A 23,930-nucleotide genomic window follows, 5' to 3' on the forward strand; every position below is an offset into this window, starting at 1 on the left:
GTATGCAGCTTGCAAGGAAACAAATTATATATTTGAGATCAAGATAAAAAGTTTTAATAACAGCTCAAGTTTCATAGCACTAGGGCAAATCATAAAATAAGGTGTCTTCGAGTATCATCTCCCTTAAAGGGGTGGTGCAATTAAATTTCGAGGCTATAACAAGCCTGTTGTGGTTTTCCTCTGTATGCATGCACTGTATTTACTAGATTCTACCGCACCCTCGATTGCAACGCGCACCCGGTTTTCACGACACAAAAAAAAAAAGTAAGACATCGATCGCAACGCGCACCCATTTTTCTCGTTGGCCCGCACGATCACACCCCTCGGGGAAACGACTCCTTTTGGGAGCATCTTCCATTTAAATATGAGGTACGGGGGAAGCTTGTGCCTATCTGACGTGCAACGGAGCATTGCCGTCACTCTAGTTTTACCGTGGCCCGATGTCAGCACGCGAAGTTGCTTTGCCTCCTTCTTTTCGACGGTTGTGGTGCGAGGCACGTCGAAGTAAAGAGGCGTCTGATGGGCATTCTCGATTTGCCAAGCAGGTAGCCGTTTGTGCCGCAAGTTTAGGACGAACCTCTGAAAGCTGAAGGTATTCATCGTACTCCTCTGGAAACTTTTCGCATATGCCCGTTCGCCTTTGAAGGAAAAGCCTTTCCTCTTCATAAAGTTAGTTATCCAGCACCTGCTCGCTTTAAACTGGCTCCGCATTAGCCCTTTTTCTAAGGCTAACTGCATAGCCTGCACATGGAGCAGTTCTGTCGTCACAGGCCGCTGTGCCGCTCACTGCTCAATCACATACTCGCCGAGCAGCTCTTCAACTTGCGGAAACCGATCCTGCTGTGGTCCATTGAAGCCTTTATCTTTGCTGTCGACAATCTTCTGCTTTTATTTCCGCCAGTCCCGCACACACGTTTCGGGAACGCCGAACGACCGTGATGCGGCCCGATTTCCGTCCGTTTCGGCACACGCGATGACTTTTCTTTTAAAAGCGGCATCGTGGTGCACTCGTCGAGTTTTTGGAGTTGGTCCTTCCATGCCATTGATGCTAATGCCACGGCCGCTGGATCAAAGCGCACAGGGTGCGGCCTGCTGCGTGCGCCCGAATCAGCGGGAGATTCGCCTGCCGCCGCGGCGCCACCGGTCAAGGACAATGAAAAGCGGCGGAGTAGCGGTGCGCGCGCGAATTCCCGGAATGTTTTAACTCGCGAGTCTTCGTGCTGCAAGCGGACACTTTGAATTTGATATCCTTTCAGTGCTTTGTTCCACCCTACTACGGGACCCATTCCCTTGTGACAAATGGTTTATCGCTACTAACGGAGACGGAGTGGCCTCGACTAAGCCATCCTGCCCCTGCGACAGTCAGCTTCAAATTCATGCTTATGACAAGTTTGCCTTGTCCTCAGGCCACAGGATTAATACACGTATTTCATATTATTTTACAAAAGGACTTGAAAGAACTTTCGGACCCCTTTTACGGCATTTACCTATAGCACAATGTTTTAGCTTCTCGTTAAAATCACTTTTGAATAAAGGCCATGATTTTATGTTTGCCTTTGTCCGCTGGCGCGACGGTGGATTACATAACCTTCAATTCATTCCAGAGTATTTCAGGAGCTATAATAACTCTAAATTAGCATCCGTCTGCATATTTCACGTACGAAGACTGTTGAATGTGAAATTGTCTTCTTTGCTGTGCATGTGGAAATAATGAAAATGCCAGGTATTGTGCTTACAATGAAACGTGCGTTTATTAACTGGAGCTCTACGATCTCTAAAAGATCAGTATATTTCTAATACAGCAGAACAATTTTGCCTGCATTACAAGGTAAAAAAATGAAGGTGCCATGGTCCTCAAAGGCGCAGAACTTTTCTGGAGAGGGGCTTGTGTGCCAGCCTTACAAGATGTTGCACAGTGGCGCTCACATTCCCTGCCCAATTAGCTAGGAGTGTTCGAAGCAGCTTTTTTAAAAAAACATCAAAGATCTGGTTCGTGTGCTGAAGGCTGCCCGAACCACACCGTAGTGCAGGGCAGGTAACCAAATGTGGAAGGAGGGCTGAGTGAAGAAGTTTACACAGATTTCCTCTTCTTCGAACTTCAGTGTCTTTCATCACTTCACTGACAAAGTCACATGCAAGTTTGCAAATTTTCACGATCTCCATGTAGGGATACCGAAGTTGTCCGTTATCGATTTTCTTCACTAAATCGTAGACGCTGTCACACGGTTTCGTCTCTTGCAGGAGAACCTTGCATGATTCACAGGGCAACTGCAAGTAATAAAATCAAGCCAAGTAAAATTTTCATCAAAAGTACTATGCAACAAGTATGTAGGCTCCTTTTCTTACTTCACTTAGCTAAGTATGTAGGCTCCTTTTCTTACTTCACTTAGCTAAAGAAAAATATTATCTAAATTTCGTAAGAGTGGGAATGAAACAACCTGCGGCAAAAAGAGTGGCATACACGCATATCTGGTGTCGACCCTTACAGTGGTGGCACACCGGCGGGGCGGGACCCGCATCCTGATTCGGGCCGGAACCCTGGCTCCGGGTTTTTCTTCACTCGAGGTCAGCCTGGAACCCTGCCCTTGGTTTTTAGTGGCGAAAGGGAGGGCAAAAGGAGAAAAATATGAGAAAGAGGGAGAACTGCTGGTTCGCATATTATAGTTAACATTGAAGAAGGCGAAAGTGAAGTGAACATTGTTTAAGACTGGCTGGCGCACTAGCGACGCGTTCGAAAGAATGCAGCAAATAATGCAAAGCTTAAAAATAACCGTCCTTACCTTCTCCTCACATGCACGCGCGATGTATCCGGCCAGGTATACTAGGGGTGCTAGTTCGAGGTTATCTGGCACAGCAAGCCAAACATTTAATACTTCTAGCTCATAGGAAAGCCGCTTAGCACCGAGGACGACCGCAAGTGGCACGGCCGCGGTGTTGCCTTCTTGGGCTTTGAGTTTTAGAGGTGCATTTGTTTCGGAGCTATGGGGAGCATTTCCACTCTTAGCAGCTTGGAGGATTCCAACCTGGGGAAAAAAGTGCGTAGGTTACATGGGTGTGCTCTCCAACGGGCACCCGATATACCTTTAACAGCTTTTCGGCTGTGAAGACCGCGGTTCTTGCATCAACTCTATCGTTGCCTCTGTTAAACTGTCGAAAGCAACTGAAGAGGGACTCCACGGGGTCGCTGTTCAAGGCACGGGTCAAGACGTAGCGAAAGCTGGAAAAAAGTTTGTTTGATACCTAAGTCAATACACATATACGTAACTGCGATAAAAAATATGAAGGTGAAAAAAGAAAAACCTACTTGTTGTCTAATAGATGTTGAATCAATGCCACAGTTGACCTCGTCGTCATTATCGTTGCCTCGCATGTTTCTTTCGTCATTTTCTTTTTTGTTTTGCCACCAGAAAGCTGAATCTCCTCGATGTACGTGATGAAGTCTACTTCAAGCCACGAAAGACGGTCGTCGTCGATCAAGCAGAATGGTTCTTCCCTTTGACCGCGCGGCTTCACAGCGCCAATATTGTGAAGGTCATACCACTTCGACACCATTTTCATGAAGGTGATGATGGGCAAACAGTCCTGAAATTCTGTCGCATCAGGGTGGCATTGCGGGTTTTCTTGTAGGAACTCAAGCGTTGCTATTACGACTGGAGAGAAAACTTGCGTAGCCCTTGACACTTTCATCTTTTCTAAGTTGTTCGGTTCAACGTGTGACTGTGTTAGGAACCTCACTGGCTTTACGAGTAGCTGTGACCGAATGCTGAGTAGCTTCTTCAAGTACAGTCTACCTTGAATTAGATTATCTCCGTCCATCACCTCTCTTTCTAAAAGATTATTTCTGAGGTTCTTGGTGAGGTGATTCGGATCAAAAGACAAAAAAAGAGGATCACCTAGTCGCTATGGATGTGGCACTACATGCGCAAGCATTCCGTCCTCGGAAAGGCTCTTGAAGAGCGCAACATTTGAATGGCTATTGTCGGTAACAATCCTCGTTACACAGAAACCCACATCTTTAACTGCCTTCATGACATTCATTGTCATAGAACGATGTTGCTCACTCCTGAGGCACCGGGTAAAGAAGTACCCTACTGTTATTACATAGGCAGTTGATAGCCCTCGCAGGACGAAGCACAACAACCTGTTCGCCACTTCAGGCGTTGCACATGATTGCTGCTCAGGACCCATGTCAACGAGACCGAAAACCTTATCAAGTTGGCGATCGTACATAACTTTCTGCTGTATCGCCATTTCATCGATGATTAGGGAGCAGAAGATTTCTTGTTCGACTTGTAGCGCTTGAAACTCTGCGCGGAGGCGTTCTGTTATGAGTGATGTGACGCCTATTTCGCCTGTTGAGTGCCTGATGTACTTCTGTAGTGTGCCACGACAAGGCAACTTGAACAGGCCTCTTGTTCTCACATACTCGTAATCTTTGTTGGAGCACGCTTTCCAGAGGACGCACTCCCTCAGAATTGATTCAGTGTACGCTGGCTTCTTGGAAGCAAAATTCGACACTTGATTCTTGATAAATTCGGCGGTTTTATGGCCTTAGTATGCGGCTCTTAGTACACTCACAAAACAGGCGATTTCTTTGTTGCTTTCGAAAGCTTGAAGCCGTTCACGAACCGTATCGTGCTGGCTTTGGAGCGTCTGCAGCGACTTATTGAGGCAAGAAATTTTCCGCTGCAGGCGGTTCGACGTTTTCTTCGCATCCTCTATCATCCGCTTAAGGTCAAGGTCTGTTTGAGACATTTTATCTGTACATGAACTGGTTTGGCACATACTATCAGCTGGCAATGAACAGTCCCACGTTCCGTCCGAAGACCCGCTTGATGCAACATGTTCTTGATCTCCGAAGAGATCAGGCTCGACATCTTCATGCCTGCTTTCATCTGGGCCATTTCGTGCACTCTTTTTCGCGCAAGCTGATGAACCACCATCTGGTACTTCTCTTCGAGGCCACTTTCTTATCCTTGGAGCCCTTGGCTTTTGCATATAGGACGGGTAATTGGGGAACACTGTCGGGATAGCAGTTGGCAGGAGCATTCGCAGTTTGGTGCCTTTCTTATAGTCATTTTCGGTGAAGTGAAGGGAACAAACCGAAAAGCGGTCACTGGATACCCACCTCGTTTCTTTTCCGCCAGATCCCTGCCGGGAGATGTTGGTGAGCCATGCTTGTCGTCGTTCAGCGCTCGATGAAAATTCATGGTAGCTCAAACCGGGATTTTTCTTTGCGTTCGACGCGCACAGTGGAACACAGCAGTTTTTTGGCATACTAACTGGCCACTCTAACTACCTAGCTGGACTGTGAGGCAGATCGCATCAAGCTGAACACAACTATATTTGTTTGGAGCATGTAACCTCATTCCGCGGCGCGAAATTGGCGCGAAAATGCCTCGTTCGCCGTAGCGCGCCCGCGAGTCTCTTCGGTGTGTCCCCTACTACTAGCGCCCCCCGCGAAACTTGCGGCCGCAACTGTCAACAACGCTCATCCTCCCTCGCCAATGCGCGGCGGCTCCACGCAGCAGGCCGCACCCTGTGCGCTTTGATCCAGCGGCCGTGCTAATGCACTACAACATGACGAACTCCTCAGAACACGTACAAAGTGCCGCACATGGGAAACACATAGGCAGAAATGGCCGACGTGCCATGCCGACGCACGTAAGGGACGGCCATTTTGGAAATGCCGATGGCAATAGAATGACCGTATTCATTTTTTTTTCGTACTCGATTCTAACGCGCATGCGATTTATGAACTCGCTTAACCGGAAAAAAGGTGCGCGTTAGATTCGCGTAATTACGGTACGCATGGACACTCCACACAAAGAGTGAGACACAGCAAATCTTCATAATAAACTTTAATTTTTTTTCCAAAAGTGTACTTAAAATGCTCATTCTCCCAATCGGGACCCATCACTAGCATGCTAACATTGACATAGTTCTACAGGAGGGGCAAGGAAAGTTGTAGGGATGACACAGCAGATCTGTAGTGACATGAGTGAGCTTCAGACCTCTACCACGTAGGTATGATCAAAGCATAGCGGCTGCTGTAGCTAGTCATGGCAACTGTCGGCCCATTTGTTTTGTAGGTGCTTGCTTGGCATGTGCGTGCAAGAGCAGACGATACTCGGAGCACCATGTGCGTGACAGCTTTATGTAGACATGCCAGTAAGCCACCTACTATTGTGCCGCTACCTTGCCGGCCACCGATGGCAGTCGTTCTACGCAGAGCGACATTCCTAAGCAGGTTGCGACACCCGCAAAGCAACGTCTCTAAGTGGTGTGAACAATAAAGTGCTGCCTGTTCGGCATCATGCTGAACTCGTCAGACTGGACTCACCCCGTCCTCGTGCGCCTGGAACTAAGAGCAAGCCATCGACTCCAAAGCAGGAACAACGAAGAAGCCAATGACCCACCACGTAATCCTACGTCGACGCCAGGCATTGTCCCTTGAAAGTTCGGGAGTGGTCATCATTATGTACCAACAAGTGAAGCTGGATCAGTAGACTTTTGCCACCACGTGGAGAGGAGGAGCTTCCTGGAGCTATAAGAAAAGCACAGCTGCTTCTACAGGATGCTCATGGCATCAAACGTTGGCACGAAACTCAAATGTCGAGGGACGGGAATGAACGAAAATGGAAATTGCGAATGGACAGGAGGAGGTGGGGGTGGACCCTGCTGTTCCCATTTAATTGGGTGCTCTGAAGAGCGCCCCACCTGTTTTTTGAGAGTTCAGACTGCCAACACGTAAATACACCACATAAAGCGTTTTTCTGTCTTGAACTCGTCCTCATGACTGCTTCGAGCACGAGAGCCACACGTGTTCTTACCTGCCCTGCAACCCCAGTCCTAGTAGGAAACGGCAGGACACTGAGGCACCCGTTTGCTAAAAGTGGAGGAAGCGGTGGGATATTCCGACACCTCATTTCTGACACTACGCCGCTACATCACTGCCTAACTCGGCACCCAGAATCTGAAACCGAAAATTGCCCACATAAATAAGGCAATATTCAATTGTTTAGCAACAGTAAATAAATCTTGGTACATGTATCAAGCTTCCTGGAGCTATAAGAAATGCTTGCAGTAAAGAGCGCGCAAACCACAAATATGGTGGCACCACCCCTTTAAGGCATATTTCATAATCGTTTTGTGGGTTAGGGGTGTGAAATACCAACAATTATTGTTGATTAAACAAGATGCAGTGAGAACATGCCGTAAAAATTTGCACATCTTATTCTGCATCGCAATCTTTCAAGTACTTTCAACTATAACATGTGGTGCGCTGTCCCCCTGAAAGTTTTTAGCGAAAGATAATAGTAAAAAAAAAATAACTAGTAGGTGGACAGACATTCAACAGTTCAAGTACACTACGCGTCCGCAGGAGTGTCAGCTCAGGTGCACATTTTTAGACGCACATCCGCCCTCTTCGCAAAACCACCTCACTTTCCCAGTACAAACAGCTGTCATCTCCAGTCAGCCAACTGTGACACTACACTGATTAGAGCCCTGTATCGCCGTGGCTGATTTTTGTTTTTAAGTCTGCGCGTTTCCTTTTCGTCGCCGTAGCAACGCATGCGCAGGGCCTAGCATGCCACACGACAGGTGATTCTAGGCGTAAGTTGTCCGAACAAACGCATGCTTGAATAAGAGTCATGAGTGGACAGTCTGAAATAGTCACGAATTCCACGTTCAGACCATCAGAAGGCTTGTTCAATCTGTCCCTTCTTTTTTATGAAACCAAAGCCCTGCACCGTTTCATGTACCTATTTCACTATTGTGGACCCACTTACAGCTATAACTGCGCTTTAATTTTCAAAGCACAGCTGCTTCTACAGGATGCTCATGGCATCAAACGTTGGCACGAAACTCAAATGTCGAGGGACGGGAATGAACGAAAATGGAAATTGCGAATGGACATCCGAGCACTGTAGTATTATCGTCAATGTGTTTGAGCTTCTCGGTTTGGGATTATAGAAACTTAAAAAAGCAGTGAAAAGCACAGCCAAATGACATCACAGTGCTCCAAAATTTCGAAAACATTTTTATTTATTTTTAATAGGCACTACACACTTATCTAACTCTCCTCATCCTTATTTTACGAATTTGTAAATTTTTACGGGATACCTGGATTGCTTTCTTTTTGAGATAGTTGAGGTGGATGAAATACCTGAATGATTTTGACGGAAAAGAATATGTCTGTTAGTGATGCAAAAATTTTAGAACCTATGTTAAACCCATTGATAGAGTAAAAAAAAGGTAATGAATGTAGCTACTAGACGCAGTTTCAGGGTGAAATATTTTTATATGGGCTCACGATAGTGTTATCAATATATAACAATACTAGACACATTGTATAAATATTTCACTACAGAGCAATCAAACTATTGTAATGTTCACAAGTGAGAGTGCTATCAATAAATGCTCCAACTTCGGCGACCAGTATTTCCACAAATTTCATAATTTCTGATGAAGGGTAACACTTTGTTCGTGCAATCAGGAGTGGGAACACATGTTTATGACATTTGCATGTGGTAGGCAGTAAGGTTTTACATTACCAGCAATTTACAAAGGAGAGTACTATAACTTGTTTCGGTGCAATTATAGAAATAACTTAACAACGATTCAATCTATCATTAGCTTTGCATAACTAGCATCTGTAGTCATTTCACATAACTCATCAAGAAGGCACTCAACTGCCATTAGAAGATGAACACCTGAGAAGTTACGTTAGCTTTTTTCTAGTGTGCTTTAACATGCACTGACATCACACAGCACATAGGCTATCGGCATTTTGCCTTCATAGAAATGCAATCACAGCAACCCGCATCAAACCAGTGACTTTCAAGTCAGCAGGGGAATATTATAACCGCTAAACCACCATGGCAGACTGTGGGTATCGTTCACAGCTACGAAAATCGCAACAAGTGAGTGCCGGCGGCCCCTTCTTTGTCTCTTGTATCAGTCTTGGAGATAAGCAGTTGTATCAGTCTCAGAGACAAGTAGACTTATCAGTCTCAGAGACAAGAAGTTGTATCAGTATCAGGGATAAGAAGTCTATCAGTCTCAGGGATAAGAAGTCTATCAGTCTCAGAGATAAGAAGTCCTATCAGTCTCAGAGATGAGAAGTCCTATCAGTCTCAGAGATGAGAAGTCCTATCAGTCTCAGAGATAAGAAGTCCTATCAGTCTCAGAGATAAGAAGTTGTACAGATAAGAAGTTCTGAGAGCGGCAAGATATGGCGAGTATTGCAGAGTAACGAGAGATAGCATCGGTGGCCTATTTTTGGAAGAATCGCTTATGTTCTGTGCTGTGCAGGTGAAGAAGGCTGCCAAAAAGCAAAACTCACTGGCCAGAGTTCCAGATCAACAGGAACAGCTGGACAAGTTCTGGTATATTTATAGTTAAAGAAAGCACGAAAATGAGTGGGTCTCCAGCTGCATGATTGTTTTTTACACTTTCTTTAACAATGTTTTACTAAGTACTTGAGTTTTGTTTCAACACTGCCATGCAAATTCTTCAGCATATCAAGCTAAAAAAAGTTCCAGCTGACTGTTTGACTTCCTTGTATGTAGAAGAAAAACAGGTCTTTAATATAGGAATGTTTCCCGTTAGACAATAAAACAGAATGCACACATGGTGCTTCTACGTGTGCCTCTGTAAGACATGACAAAGGTAACACAAAGAGTATCACGACGGGACATAGCAGGAAGAAGATGGAACCAAGTGGATTGACACGACCTGGCAAAAACAATGGGGACTGGACGGTATTATGTACACCTAGGCTCTTCGTATTTTTTATGACTGACAGTACAAGTGCGCATCACGAGTATTTCTCATCCTGACTCAACAGATTATGACTTTAGCTTAACAAGACTTTTTAACGGGTGACCAGTTTGCGAGCTGCTGTTAAATTATATTATATTTACTTATGAAAACCAACGGATAACAATGCCAAGGAAAGCATAGGGTTTGTTACTAGTAGTAAATCTGATGTAAATGTGAAGAATGAAAAGTTGACGAAAAGATAACTTGCCATGGGCAGGCACCGAACCTATGATCTTCCAGCAACATCCGACGCTCGAATTTATATAAAATTTACTTCTAATAACATCCTTAATGCGGCCCGTAGCATTGTTATCTGTTCTCATTAACAGCGTGTCTAACAAAGAAAAGTGAGCCCTAAAATTGACCCTTCTTTCCTTTATAAAATTTATTTAAAATCTTGTCTCACAGGCACTGCCAGTGCCTTTTGTGCTATTTTTCATACAATAGGCATCAGGTTCACGACAGGAAGAGCTATAGAGGAGTCTGTCGATCGCGTTACCATTTTGGCAAAATTCTTTCAGATCCTGTGGTGACTGGGGTCAATTTTGACGTGAATGGACATAATGCTCTGGCAACCCTGAGCATGAGGGGAGCGCGCTTTTGTAAATGGTGTCTACTCGCATATCCACCATGCATGCAGTTTTAAACAGTCAATAAATGTTTGTTACAACGTAACAAAACTGGCGAAAAAGATTGGATACACTCCAAGCATTTTGCCAATGCAACGAGCACTACCACGAGCAACCTGCAGCTTGACACAAGGTGGGGACTGACCATGGAGAGGGTGATTGCGGACAATGGCTTAGGCTACTCAGGCAGAACCATTGATCGTGGCACCATTGCTGTTCGAACCAAGTTCAGAATCTTGGATCAACTATGTCCAAAGGCTAGAGGCATTCTTCGAAGCCAACGGTGTGACTTCGGATTCAAAAAAAAAGGTCAATCTTAACCTTCATCCTGAACCCCGAGACCTACGCTCGTCTGCGGAGCTTATTGGCACCGAGCAAGCCGAAGGATGAAATGTACGATACCATTGTTCGTGTCCTGACGCAACACTTCAGTCCCGAGCCATCAGAGATCTATGAAGCTTTTAGATTCCAGACCCGGGTGCCAAACAGCGGAGAATGTGTGGCCGACTACCTAGCAGAACTGCGAAAGATTGCTGACCACTGTGGGTTCGGAGAGGCCCAGGAGAGGAATCTTCGTGACCATTTCGTCATCGGACTCTGTGAAAAGGGGGTACAGCGGCTATTGCTTACTAAATCTCGTAGCTTGACCTTGAAAGACGCACTAGACACCGTCCTGGCCGAGGAGTTGGCCATCTCGAATGCAAGTCGCCTGCCGGGATCAAGCCACACGCCAGCCACTACGGCGGCAACCGGCATGAACTTTTTGGAGCAAGAGAACCGTCACGGTAACCAGAAAGCCAGCCGGCCACCGGGCAAGAAGCTCTCGTGCATTCATTGTGGCGAGAAAAGTCCTTCACCGCCGGAATGCCCGCACAAGAACACAACGTGTTTCAAGTGCAACAAACGTGGACATTTAGCGAGCTAGTGCTTCGGGAACAAGACTTCCGGCCATCAAGGCAAGTTTCAACCGAACATGGTGGTTGAAGAAGAACCTGAAAGATTCTATTGGCCACTGTTCAGAGCCGGAAGGATGTGCATAGCACCGCGTACACTACCACACTCAACTGGGGTAGAGTGGAGCTCCAAATGCAAGTGGACACCGGATCCCCTGTGTGCATGATTGCAGAAGAGACCTATAGGCGTGAGGCATATTTTTGGCCGAAGTCGGCTCCAACAGACAAAACTCTATATTGTTACACTGGGAAACTGCTTCTACTGGGAGTTTTGAAGCTGGTGGTGAACAACCAACCGGTGAAACCGAAGGGGAGCTGTATGTGACAAAGTGTTCCAGCCCATCCCTCTGTGGTCGCGACATCATCCAGAAACTGAACATTCTTGGACCGAACAGCATCACCTTGGTGCAGGTGGACACTTGCACTTAGGAAACAGTGACAAAGCTGAAGAGGGAATCCAGCGAATCGTTCCAACGTGGTACGGGGTTGATGAAGGGGCCACCAACGGACATCAACTTGAAGAAAGAGGTAAATCCGAAATTCTTCAAAACATGCTCTCTACCTTATGCCATACGTGACAAAGTGGCTAGGGAGTTGGACTGGCTGTGTGAAGAAGGTATCCTATCACCGGGCACCCACACTAAATGGGCCACACCAGTGGTACCAGTGCTCAAAGGGGATGGCAGTTTGAGGTTGTGTGGTGACTTCAAGGCCACTTTGAACACAGCATGCGAAGTAGACCAGTACCCACTGCCTAAGGAGGAGGACATGTTCGCCAATTTGAAAGACGACTATTGGTTCACGAAACTGGACTTACGGAAAGCGTACTGCCATGTGCCGTTAGATGAAGAGTCAAAGAAGGCAGCAGTGCTAAATACTCACAATGGACTGTTTTCGTACGACCGTTTGCCTTATGGAATAGCATAAGCACCTGCAATTTTTCGGAGGAAAATGGAGGCAGTGCTCAAGGACATTCCAGGTACACAGGTGTTCCTGGATGACATTTTGGTGACTGAACGCCAGCATGAGTTTGGCACCACCCTACGGAACGTGTTGTCAGCTCTCCCTGAAAACGGTATTAAGCTCAAGGAGGAGAAATGCATTTTTGGTGAAGGAGTGAACTACCTGGGGCACCAAATAGACAGAGAAGGTCTGCATGCCTGTGAAAAGAAAATCAAGGCCATCATGAAGGCACCTGAGCCACGCAGTGTACAGGAACTTCATTCATTTTTGGGCCTCATATCTTACTATTGGAGTTTCTTGCCAAATATGTTCACTATGCTTTCTCCACTCCATAAGCTTTTGAGGAAAAGACTCAAAATGAAAATGGGGCCAAGAAGAAATGGCTGCATTCAGGGCAATCAAGAAAGCACTGCAATGTTTAAACCTACTGGTCCGCTTTGACCCAAACAAGCAAGTCATCTTGGAATGTGACGCATCACTTGAAAAAGTGGGAGCAGTATTTTCACACGCCATTGATGGGGTGGAACGGCCCATTGCATTTCGCTCACGAACACTCACGAAAGCACGAAAAAACTACTCTCAACTTGAATGGGAAGCCTTAGCACTTGTTTTTGCAGTCGCGAAGTTCAGGGTTTACCTGCTAGGTCGCTTGTTTGTTCTGAAAACAGATCATGAGTCATTGATGGTGTTATTTAAAGAAACCAAGGCAGTACCTGCAGTGGCAGGAGCAAGAATCCAGAGATGGGTTCTTATCCTAGGAGCGCATCAGTACACCATTAAATATAAACCGGGACAGCAGAATGAAAATGCCGATGCCCTCAGTAGGCTTCCTGCAGAAGAAGCTTAAGACACAAACTGTCAGAGTGAGCAAGTGCTGTCAACAAGTCTTCTGGACATCAGCCCGCTGTCACGACAGCAACTTGAGGAGCTGACCAAAAAATACTCTGTGTTAATGGAAGTTCGCCACCAAACTGAACAAGGATGGCCAAGGAAGGTTAAAGATAGCAAGTTGCAGCCTTTCTAGCGGCTACGACAGGAACTCGCAGTGGACAGTGGACTGATCTGCCGCGGTGATCGTGTGGCGATTCCTCAGCAAGCACAGAGGGCGTTTCTGCTAAAGCTACATGACACACATCTCGGAATAAACTCTACAAAAGCTCTGGCAAGGACACTCTTGTAGTGGCCTGGCATAGGGCCGGAGGTCGAACAACTCTTGCATGAATGCAGTGTTTGTCACCAAGCAGCAGCAGTGCCTGTATCTAAGGAACCTTTGAGCTGGCCAGCCACAATGCAGTCTTGGACTCGTGTCCATGTTGACTATGCAGGCCCAGTGGAAGACAAGATGATCCTGGTGATTGTGGACAGCCATTCCAACTCCATCAGCTATGGCAGTCGCAACAGTAGAACACTTACGAACTGTGTTCGGGCCTGCCTGTATGCCTGGTGACGGACAATAGAACGTCATTCACTGGAGTCGAATTCCAAGACTTTGTACGACAAAATGGAATACGGCACATTCGTACAGACCTTACAAACCACAATCAAGCGGTTTGGCTGAAAGAGCTGTACGTTCCATGAAAGAAGGTCTAAAGCCTATCACCGGGGGAAGCCTTACCACAAGATTGGCCAGGTGGTTGCACATTCACCACAGAACACCATTGGGGCAAAGGACATCTTCACCAGCAGAACTAATGCTTTCGTTCACACCAAGAACCAGGCTTGATTTGACCATAAGAGTCACAGAAGGGCCTCACATAAGTGCCATTGCCAGGAAAGACAAGTGGCTACCAGAAAGATGACGAAGATGTGGGGAATGACCCCAGCAAGTCCATGCCAATCAGATGAAAGGGCGCCTTTGATGGGCCGATTGGTTGCTGTAGTCCCGCTGGTCGTGAAGGTGGAATCTTATGTCGCTGACAGTCGCGACATGTGCGAACGTAGTGCTTCACAGTCTTTGCAAGACGTGGCCAGTAGTAGGAGCGTCGGATCCCTTGCAACGTGCGCGTATAGCCGAGGTGTCTGGACGATGGCTCATCATGACACGCACGTAAAATGTCACCACGATGCGTAGTTGGCGCAACAAGCAGATACTTAGCTTGTGTAGGATTAAAGTTATTTTTATAAAGCACTCCATCGTGGAAACAAAAGGAGGATAGTGAGCGTGCAAAGCTTCGAGGAGGGTGAGAATTGCGTCCTTTGAGGTAGTCGATGAGCGGGATGAGCTCTGAGTCATGACGCTGTCGCTCAGCCAAGCGGGTCGCTGATATGACAGAAAGAAAAGTGTCGTCGTCTTCAAGGTCAGTGTTGGCATTTTCTACCGGTGCACGTGAGAGACATGTGGCGTCGGTGTGTTTCCGTCCAGTTTCGTGGACGATGGCGACATCGAAATCTTGTAGCCGAAGGCTCCATCATGCTAGACGACCTGAGAAATCTTTGAGATTTGCGAGCCAACAAAGGGAATGGTGGTCGCTAACTACCCTGAATGGGCGGCCTTACAAGTATGGGCGGAACTTTGTTATGGCCCAGACAACAGCGAGGCATTCCTTATCGGTTGCAGAATAGTTTTTCTCCTCTGGGGATAACATTCTGCTTGCATAAGCGATCACGCGCTCTACGCAATTATGCCACTGAACTAATACCGCTCTTAGTCCAACGTTGCTGGCATCAGTGTGTAATTCCGTGTCGGCGCTTTCATCAAAATGACCCAGTACAGGCGGAGCCTGGAGGAGGTTTTGGAGGGTGTCGAGATTCCAACAAACGGAGGGTGTCGGAGGGAGTCGAGACTGATCGAGACTCCAAACAGACAAGACACTGTCTTTTGTAAGCTGGTTGAGGTGTTCAGCAAACTTCGAAAAGTTTTTGACAAAGCGCCTGTAATACGCACAGAGCCCCAGAAATTAGCATAGGTCGCGCTTATTTGTGGGCACGGGAAAGGTGGAAACAGCGCGAGTTTTCTCCGGATCTGGGCAGATGCCGGCATGGCTCACAACATAACCAAGGAACTTCAGTTCTTTATATCCAAAATGACATTTCCCGGGTTTAAGGGAAAACCCCGCTGTTCTGATTGCTTGAAGAACTGCCTGAAGGCGTTGGACATGTTGTTCAAACGTGTCTGCAAAGACCACGACGTCATCAAGGTAAACAAGACATCATTGCCAATCGAGCCTCGTGAGGACCGTATCCATCATTTTTTGGAAAGTAGCTGGCGCTGAACATAGACTAAAAGGCAACACTTTAAACTCGTACAGGCCATCGGGAATAATAAACGCCGTCTTTTCGCGGTCGCGCTCATCCACTGCGATTTGCCAGTAGCTGTTACGCAAATCCATGGAGGAAAAATATTTAGCGTTGCGTATACGGTCCAGTTTTCTGCAAAAACTTTGGTACTGGTGAACCGTGGCTACAGGGAGAGATGGTTGAAGTGCAAGGAAATCGCCTCTTGGCAATGAAAACTCAAAGAGGGATTCTTAGACGACATCTGGATCAGATATGCCGGAGGCACACAGCAGACCCAACAAGTTCCAAAGTGCAATCAAATGAAGACCCACCAGAGGAATTCTTCCCCGAATGGCAGCGAGAAAAACCGGTGCCAATTGCTTCAGCTCTAGCAGAAAAGCTACCACAGCAGCACCCACATGTTGTGAAAAACCGACCACAGCGCTCTCGCCGACCTCCAAATCGATTAGACCTTTAAGGGAAGTTTTCGTGTAAGTGTGCGGGGGTGTGGCGACTGGCATCAATGTTGATTGAATGGACCTAATGCCCTGGCAACCCAGAGCGTGGAGGGCGCGCACCTTCGTAAATGGTGTCTACCCGCATATCCACCATGCGTGCGGTTTTCAACAGTCAATAAATGTTTGATGTTTGTTACAACGTAACAAATCCTTTCAGCAATCGTCTGATGTAGCAGGATCAACTCTTAGTATCTTCCTACATGAAGAAGTCTGAATAGGCCTCGAGGTACAGCCTATTTTAAATCTTAACTTTCATTACTTCAGTGGTACGTGTAACCACAAACAAGTTAAAGGCAACAGTGGATGTAAAGTAGAGCCCGCACCTTGGCTCTCAGGTAGGGGTCTGCAGGCAGCATCCTTGGCTCCGGATACTTTTCTTCCAAGTACTCCATGATGGCCACCTGGGCACGACACATTGATGGCTCGTCATCATTAGGGACAATAACACCGAGTGACACCTTCGTTCTTCTTTCAAGCACTTTCTGTCAAGCACTTTCGGTTTCGTGAATATCCCCTAAAAACAAAACACTTAAAAAATAAACTGGTAGATAATCAAAAGTTCAGATTCAAGTGAACAGTTGTATTGAATACATATGACATCGGATCATAAGTTTACTTAAGACATCAGCCAATCAACAAGCAGGATGTTTAATAAAAATAAGAACTGAATGAGTTCACTGAAAGAGCAGATGCTTTTCTTGTGAGTAGGTGAGACTGGTACCCCGCCTGGTGAAGCAAATGTAAACTGCTAGCCAATTTCTACACCGCCTCCAATCCGCTTTGGCAGCATACTAATCTCAAAATTTAAACAAGGAATACACCCAGGCCCACAAACGGTGACAAGCGAGTGCTGCTACCAGACATCTAAGTCAATAATTACCATCGACTTCAGATTTTGTTATTTCTATTACAATTCTTCTTGGTGATTTATTCTTGGTGGTGGAGGCGTTACGAATACTCCTTCATTATCTGTACATGTCTCTCCAGGCAATCATTTCATTGTTCTATTTTTTAACATTGCTGAATTTCCAGTCAATGCCTTTATCAATGCACATGTAACAGGTCTCTGTGTATTCACTTGGTCATTGCAAATAATTGAATTTCAACACTGCATTAAAATTTATTGATACCCAAGCTTGCAAGCTAAGTTGGGCCAATGAAATGAACGTTAGAATAGACTGAGTACTGCTATACATCGTTATATGTTGGCTGAATTGTTTTTTTATATTTCATAGATATTAGCACTGTACTATATCCTCAGGTCTTCTTTTCTTTGTTTGTAGAAAGCACACTCTAATTCATACAATAAAATTCGCAGCATTAACCCCTTCAGGCATGAATTATGATGCACTTTCTGCAAATGTGTCAAATTCACATAGCATAGTTCCAAGGCCCTAAATGTTGCATTACAGGAAAGAAGATGAAGGAATCTGTTTTGTGTGAATTGCAGTAAATAATGTTAATTAGCAGGTAAATAAATAACAGTATCTGCAGTCAGCCAGCTTCAATTATTGCATAAGAAGAGTAAAGTAGTGTGCATACCCTGTTTATTTTTTGGTTGTATTCGTTTCCAGCAAGGATAATAATAATCTTGACATTGGTCCTAAATTGAGCAATGTTGAACAACCGGCAAAAATCTTAGCCTCACCAGCAAAGTGATCCTCTGCAGCAGTACGCAGAAGAATGAAGTTAAATGACTGCTTGTTGTACACTCAAAAAGCGTGCCCAAATGTGCACATGCTGTTTCGAGCCATTTGAAGAAACAGTCCGTGCTTGACATCCCTCCACATTTGACGTGTACAGTTGTGCACACTGCCACTGAAGGGGATGAGCACAGGTGTGCCTCAAAATGCTTGATTGGCAATTTAAATGCTGACACATCAAATACTTATGAATAGAAATTTTTAAGGAGCATGAAAAATAGTTGACAGTACCGATTGGCTGATGGGCTTTCCATCAACGAGCAAGACAGGAACCTGGCCCATTGGGTTCATCGCTTTGAACTTCTCCGTCCGCTGAAAGCAAACGTGAAATAGCAAAGCATTGGGATTTGCTTTAGCACAACAGATTTTTGCATAGTAGTCCATCCGTGAACACTACAAAAATAAGTGCTGAAAATAGACAAGTTAATGGCCTCGTCAATTTTCAGTAATTATTTTTTAAGTGCTTCGAACTTGCAGTGCATAGCGCTTGAAAAATATAAAGGGCTTCTCACCATCTCACATTGCAAATTTTTGTTATATGTTGATCAAAGCAACCTAGTGTGCTTGAAGACAATCGGTTTTGTGAAAAAAAGAGAAAGAATGACAACTTTTTTTTTAGGACCTCCATGTTGGTTAACAATAAAAAACAAGGCCTACTCTTCAGACAGGCCTAGAAAAGCTCACGGTGTTCGAGCAGTGCCTTCATCTGGGGAGCAGTGTATTACCGTGAATCTAGCCCAACAAAACAAGTAAAAGGGACCACAGTCAAGATATAATTTGTTTTCAAGCCAACTTCATAAACAAACACTTTATGATGTTGATAGCTGAGTGTAAAGCCTCATTTGCAACTGTGACTAGCACCGGTCGCAGGACCATATTAGTCACAATGCGACTGGTCGCAAGTCACCACTTCGGTCACAAAGCAACTGTTTTGGCTCAGTCGCTCGCGGCTCGATTTGTCAGTTGTGCTACTGCAGTGGCAAACTTTTGAGCCAATCACAAGCTCGGAAAACAGATGTATGTCGGCTTATTCTATGGGACAGTGGCAACGCGAGCCATATGGGAGTAAACATGAATTCTGTGCAGCAACATGTGCAAAATCGCATGCAAGTGAGAACGTCAATTGTCTTGAGTCGCTTTTTGGTTGCCATTCTCAAACAGTTGCGCGACCAGTGCAAGTTGCGAGTGTAAATGAGCCAGAATAAAAAGCACCATCGCACTCTTTCACGACAACAGGCTGGCACGAGTTTCTCTAGCCTGAACTTGTGCTACACTCAAACCTCAATATAATGAATTATTGGTTATAGTGAAGTAAGTGACCAAAAGCTTCACCATAATGTTATAAATATTTGTTTATAACGAATTTTCAGATATTACGAAGTATTTTCACGGCAAATGCGAGTTCGTTATAATGAGGCTTGAGTGCAGGTGTGTCGAACGACCGATAGTGTACAGTGACATCCGGCGGCAACACCGACCAACTGGAACTGTTTTCATGTGAGCTACTTGCACCTCTCTATTTCGTCCTCTCCTGTTGTCCGTTTCAGCCCTCCACTTCTGTGTAGGGTAGTGCCTAAGCACAACTGCACCTAAGTGCTGCAGTATGTGTCACCATGGCAAAAGAAATACCGCTCACATTAAGCACCAAAGCACTTCTCACAGAACCTGCAGTGGTAAGTTGCTTGGTTATAATCTGGTGAGCAGTTGCATCACTTTAACTTTTATGTCGTGTCACTTTTAACACACACCTGTCACTTTGATGTGACAGGTAGCATAACCCGACTTTACCCACCAGTTAACCGCTCTGCCTTTTCTCTCTCCTCTGTTCCCTCTCTCAATTTTTGTTATAAAGTGAAACTCCTGCAGTGTCTAAGAAGCATATCAGTCTGAAATTTTTCTTTCAGTTTCCTTCATTACTGAACTAGATGAGAAGGACTGAAATTAAATGTCTTGTTGTGTCTATGGACAGTGTCCTGCCTTGTCTCAGCCATGCTAATAGAATTGTTTGCTCTCTCCCCACAACTCCTCGTTTACATCACAGAGAACAGGCAGAGTCAAGCTCTTGTCTCAAGTCTAACATCATATCCTTTGCCAATCTTTCATTAATGCACTGGATGTGCTTTGTACTGTGCCGAAGTGTCCTCAAGTCTGGAAAAAGAAAATGTATGATAGTAAGCTAAGTACACCCAACAGCAAAAGTTTATGGGTCATTGGCTCCCCAACAAATCTGAATTTCTTCTCTATTAGTGCAAAAGGATTCCAATCTTTTACACTAATAGAGTTGCAACACTAACTATGGGCAAGGCCACATTTATTCATGTTCACAGGTAAAACCAGAACGTAGCTGACTCAAACATTTTACACCCTACAAAGTTTCGCCATTGGGTGCACACAGGTCCTGCTCAGTCAAATGACAGAAATATGAGTTAGCGAACTGAGCTGCTGTAAAAGTCACTTCTTCATAACTAGAGGAAGCCTATTTGAACATTTTTTTATTCGCATGGCATCAGAGGGCTCATGGCACAAATACAAGAACTTGATTATTTTCTAGCTCGCCTCTTGTTGGTAGACTGAGGAATAACATATCGCTCTCTGCCCTATGTAAAACATCACATGAATAGGTGTCAAATAAAGAAATCGAACTGAATTGAATTGCATTCAATCGCAAAAGCATGTTTTCCTTTTCAATTCCACAGGATGAGACACTAACTTTATATCTACAGCTTCTTCGTTGAACATCTCATGGGCAAACTCGGCCTCAAGGAGTCAAGAAATTGCAATGTAAGCTTAGAAAATACAGCCACAACATCTTGTTCCCATAACTCAGACATCATAAAGTGTGGCTGATGAAGTTAAGCAGGTCACACCTTTAAAAGCTGCTGCATTTACAGCCAATCAAGCAGCATGTACTTGCCTATTAATGCAGTGAAAAATGTTAGCTTCCAGTAACGCTTCAAATAAAATCAGAATGCAATGCCAATGTCAAACTTAAAAAAAAAGAGATAGTGGAGTTAGTCTAGAAAATTACCTCACTTGACAAAAATAAAATATAGGAACAATAAATGTATAAAGGCTTTTTTTTTTTTCTGCATATGCGACTGGCGCAAATGCTACGAGTATTGCTTGATAGCAAAAAAAAATTGCACTGAACTTGCTGCTTTCCAGATGCTTGACAAAGCATAAAGCACGTACTGCAGCTGCTTTCCGATGTGTTGCAATTCAAAAGCGACTCTGTCAAGCCTACGGCGCCACTGACAGACAAACACGTGCACTAAAGAAAAAAAAAGACTGTAGCCACATTCCTGGCTCGGCAAATAACGTCTTGTGATAAGCTTCTCACAATCGAGTGCCCAGGCACTCCACTATTATCTATAAATGGCAAAGTGTTTCTTATCAGCGAGTCTCTCGCTTCACATGCGCACACAAAAAAGGCACACTCTTGAGCAACCTTTGCAGGACTGCTGAATATGGTCACTTGAGGGTCGAGAAATTGAGTGATGAGGTGACAGGGACAGAGAGATGAGGTACTGAAATCTAGACTTGCGGCACAAGCAGGAAGAACGATGAAGGGAAACAGGATAGTGTGCCTACATGGTACCCTGCTTCTAAGAGACATCTCATATAAAAGACAAGAAATGCTGCCTAGAGCATGCCTCTTATTAAGCGGTTTTAACTGTAGTCTGCAAATAAGTGGAGAGGAGGTAATACTGTAGTTGGGGTTTTACATCCAGAAACAAGAATATGAATACGAGGGACACTGCAGAGGAGTGCACCAGAAATTTCGGCCACCTGGGGTTGTTCGACGAACACTTAAATCAAAGTACTGAAGCCTCTAGCCTTCTGCCTTTATTGAAACGCAACCACAGCCATAGAGTTTCCTAAAACTAAATGAAGGGGACTCTGGCACTACGATTGTTCGTAGACCATCAGAATTATGGGTAGTGCACGGATTTGCCTAGTCTTCATACTTTCAGGCGGCGAATCGCACTTGTGGCTTCGTTTATTGCTGCGTTTCAGTTTTGTCTCGAAGGAATAAACTAACCCTTTTGAACTTCGTGGCGAGATTTGAAATGGTAAGCCTAAAAGATTAAGGTGGTGAAGCGCAATTGCTGAACATTTGCAGACTGTTGTCTCGTGACAAAGCAGCAAAAGGAGCGTACCATACGAATACTAGGCAAATCTGCGTACTTCCCATAATTCTCATGCTCGCTGAAGTGTCTTGCGTTGAAGCTCCCATAGACTCTAGCACCAGAGTTCCCTCTAGTGTATATTTAGGAAACTATGACCACAGCGGATAGCATTCAGTCCTGTGACCTCCGGATCAGCAGTTGAGTACCTTAACCACTCAATCACCATGGTGGGTAGCGTGATAAGGCAGTCTAACTAACAGTGAGCCACAGTAGTCCATCATGACGCTTGTTATAAGAACAGTGAACAGTATGCTAGCCAGCTGATAACGAGCCTGCACCACTTTACTTAGACAACAAGTCATAGGAGACTCATTAGCATTTACACTGACCACTGCAGTCACTTTTTGATGAAGTTATTTTCGATCCGCAATTAAGTATGCACACCACACGCTCGTACGATAATCTACGACATTCTATTCACAGAGGGCGAATTAAATTGCAGTGCTACTTACACACTCAAACTGTCATCACAGCCATTGTTATACACTAGTATTCATGGGACATCAGCTTAAGCCATTTTGCTGCACGATTCGCAGATTCTGCAGAGTAGATAGATATACAGATGACTGTAGAAAGGTGTGGAAGCACTGAAGATATCCAGGTGTACTTCCCTTGTATGGCTACCCTTTCTTTATTGTATTCATTCATTTACCCAAAGAACCCAAACACTTTGCAGAGGGTGGTTAGATTACACATGTATGGCATTCCCAGAAGGCTAGGCAGTGCACACACTTTCACTCCAGCACCTACAGGTCCTTTCATAGGAGTCATTTCGACTCGCACACTTTCATGAAAACCACCATAGCTAGCCAGCTGACTAGCAGCGACATGACGCAGTAATCACGTGAGTATTTGCTCACAGCAGTGACTACACTAAAGAGAATGACAACACATTTCGATCAATGAGTGCCGTATGTTACATATATCGAAATACCAGAATAAATATGAGCAGGTTAATAGCCACAAAACAAGAATAACAAACACAGGGAGCACTAATATCGTAAAGATACGGAATTTGCAAAATAAACAGCCCCGAAGGAAAGGCAGTGCAAATAAAAGTAACGAAAATTAGGAAGTCTAATAAGATACACCATTCACAAAAGTAAGAGACTTGGTAAATGCACACCGCATAGGCGGCTCGAACATTTCGAGGTGCTAGAAACAATAGAACTGGCATATGGTCCAGTTTAACAAGAAGGAACGCCAACTTCAGACAAAGTGTGCTGAACAGTATAGGCAATACTAGCCGGGAACCAGCGGCGTAGCCAAGGTGGGAGCGGTACACCCCCTAAAATCTTTCAAATTTGCTTTTGTATATATGCTTACACACACAAACACATGCCCAAACATACGTAAACTTCTTTCAATTTTGCTTTTGTATATATGCTTACACACACAAATACATGCACAAACATACATGAACTATCGTTGGACATCCCCTTCCCCCCCCAAAAGAATTCTGGCTACGCACCCCTGCTAGAAACACGATGTTGAGGAAACGATCTGTGTATGAGACATTGTTGAAAAGACACAAAAGAGGTGTTAACCTTCAGCCTGATGAGAACGGTAGCCATAGGGTGCTTCCCATGACAGTAACAATGGCAGTACAGTGACAGTCGGAAAATACTTAAATGCTCAGTTTTATAGACTTAAGTTCAAATGGTAGTTATAGAACACTAGGTTCCCAACACATGCTACATATTAAAACTTAGAATGGACAACTGCTTTATAAAAAGACATGCACTAATTGGAATGAAAGGATGAATTTTGATGCAAGTAATTGGCAACAGTTTCAGCGTTATGTTTCCAAGAAAGGTTGGAAGCTATGAGCTCATGAAGGCGTTTGCACCAAGTGGCAGTTCCAAGAGGAGTATTACTGAGACCACTTTCGGTGAACAATAGGTCGCTCAATTTCTGTCTACGTCTACAG

The 23,930-nt window shown here is 44.9% G+C and overlaps 2 protein-coding genes across 7 annotated transcripts in view; both read right to left on the reverse strand.

Moving 5' to 3' along the window:
- LOC119167199 (maleylacetoacetate isomerase) overlaps nt 1-23,930 on the reverse strand; it is a 33,803-nt gene that overhangs the window by 9,033 nt on the left and 840 nt on the right. For both annotated transcript variants that reach the window (XR_012884337.1, XM_037418635.2), the window contains exons 4-5: nt 18,042-18,122; nt 16,431-16,508 (exon numbers count right to left, since the gene is read on the reverse strand). Coding sequence is in view for 1 of the 2 variants with exons in the window: in XM_037418635.2 (XP_037274532.1) it covers nt 16,431-16,508; nt 18,042-18,122 (159 nt within the window). In the remaining variant the exon portion in view is untranslated. The remainder of the gene's footprint in view (nt 1-16,430; nt 16,509-18,041; nt 18,123-23,930) is intronic.
- LOC142765629 (uncharacterized) lies at nt 1,727-16,417 on the reverse strand. 5 transcript variants are annotated; one of them, XR_012884336.1, is made up of 5 exons: nt 3,305-16,417; nt 3,082-3,217; nt 2,781-3,023; nt 2,487-2,584; nt 1,727-2,268 (listed from the first exon to the last, which is right to left on the reverse strand). XR_012884336.1 is itself a non-coding variant. In XM_075866930.1 (4 exons), exons 1-4 carry the CDS (start codon nt 3,814-3,816, stop codon nt 2,567-2,569), a joined length of 909 nt encoding a protein of 302 aa, XP_075723045.1. In that variant the 5' UTR covers nt 3,817-16,417; the 3' UTR covers nt 1,727-2,566. The 5 variants fall into 5 exon arrangements, 3 of the variants coding, with proteins under 3 accessions (XP_075723045.1, XP_075723043.1, XP_075723044.1); XR_012884335.1 differs by having other exon boundaries at nt 2,462-2,584; XM_075866930.1 differs by having other exon boundaries at nt 1,727-2,584.

This window comes from Rhipicephalus microplus, chromosome 6, assembly GCF_043290135.1.
Source record: "Rhipicephalus microplus isolate Deutch F79 chromosome 6, USDA_Rmic, whole genome shotgun sequence".
Taxonomy (NCBI): Eukaryota; Metazoa; Arthropoda; class Arachnida; order Ixodida; family Ixodidae; genus Rhipicephalus; species Rhipicephalus microplus.

Coding starts and splice junctions, on each gene's coding strand:
- LOC142765629 (XM_075866928.1), bottom strand. CDS start 3,816: ATGGACGGAGATAATCTAATTCAAGGTAGACTGTACTTGAAGAAGCTA. Junction 3,218..3,304: donor CAACATCTATTAGACAACAA/GTAGGTTTTTCT, acceptor ACTTTTTTCCAG/CTTTCGCTACGTCTTGACCC. Junction 2,269..2,486: donor CCCGCCGGTGTGCCACCACT/GTAAGGGTCGAC, acceptor TATTACTTGCAG/TTGCCCTGTGAATCATGCAA.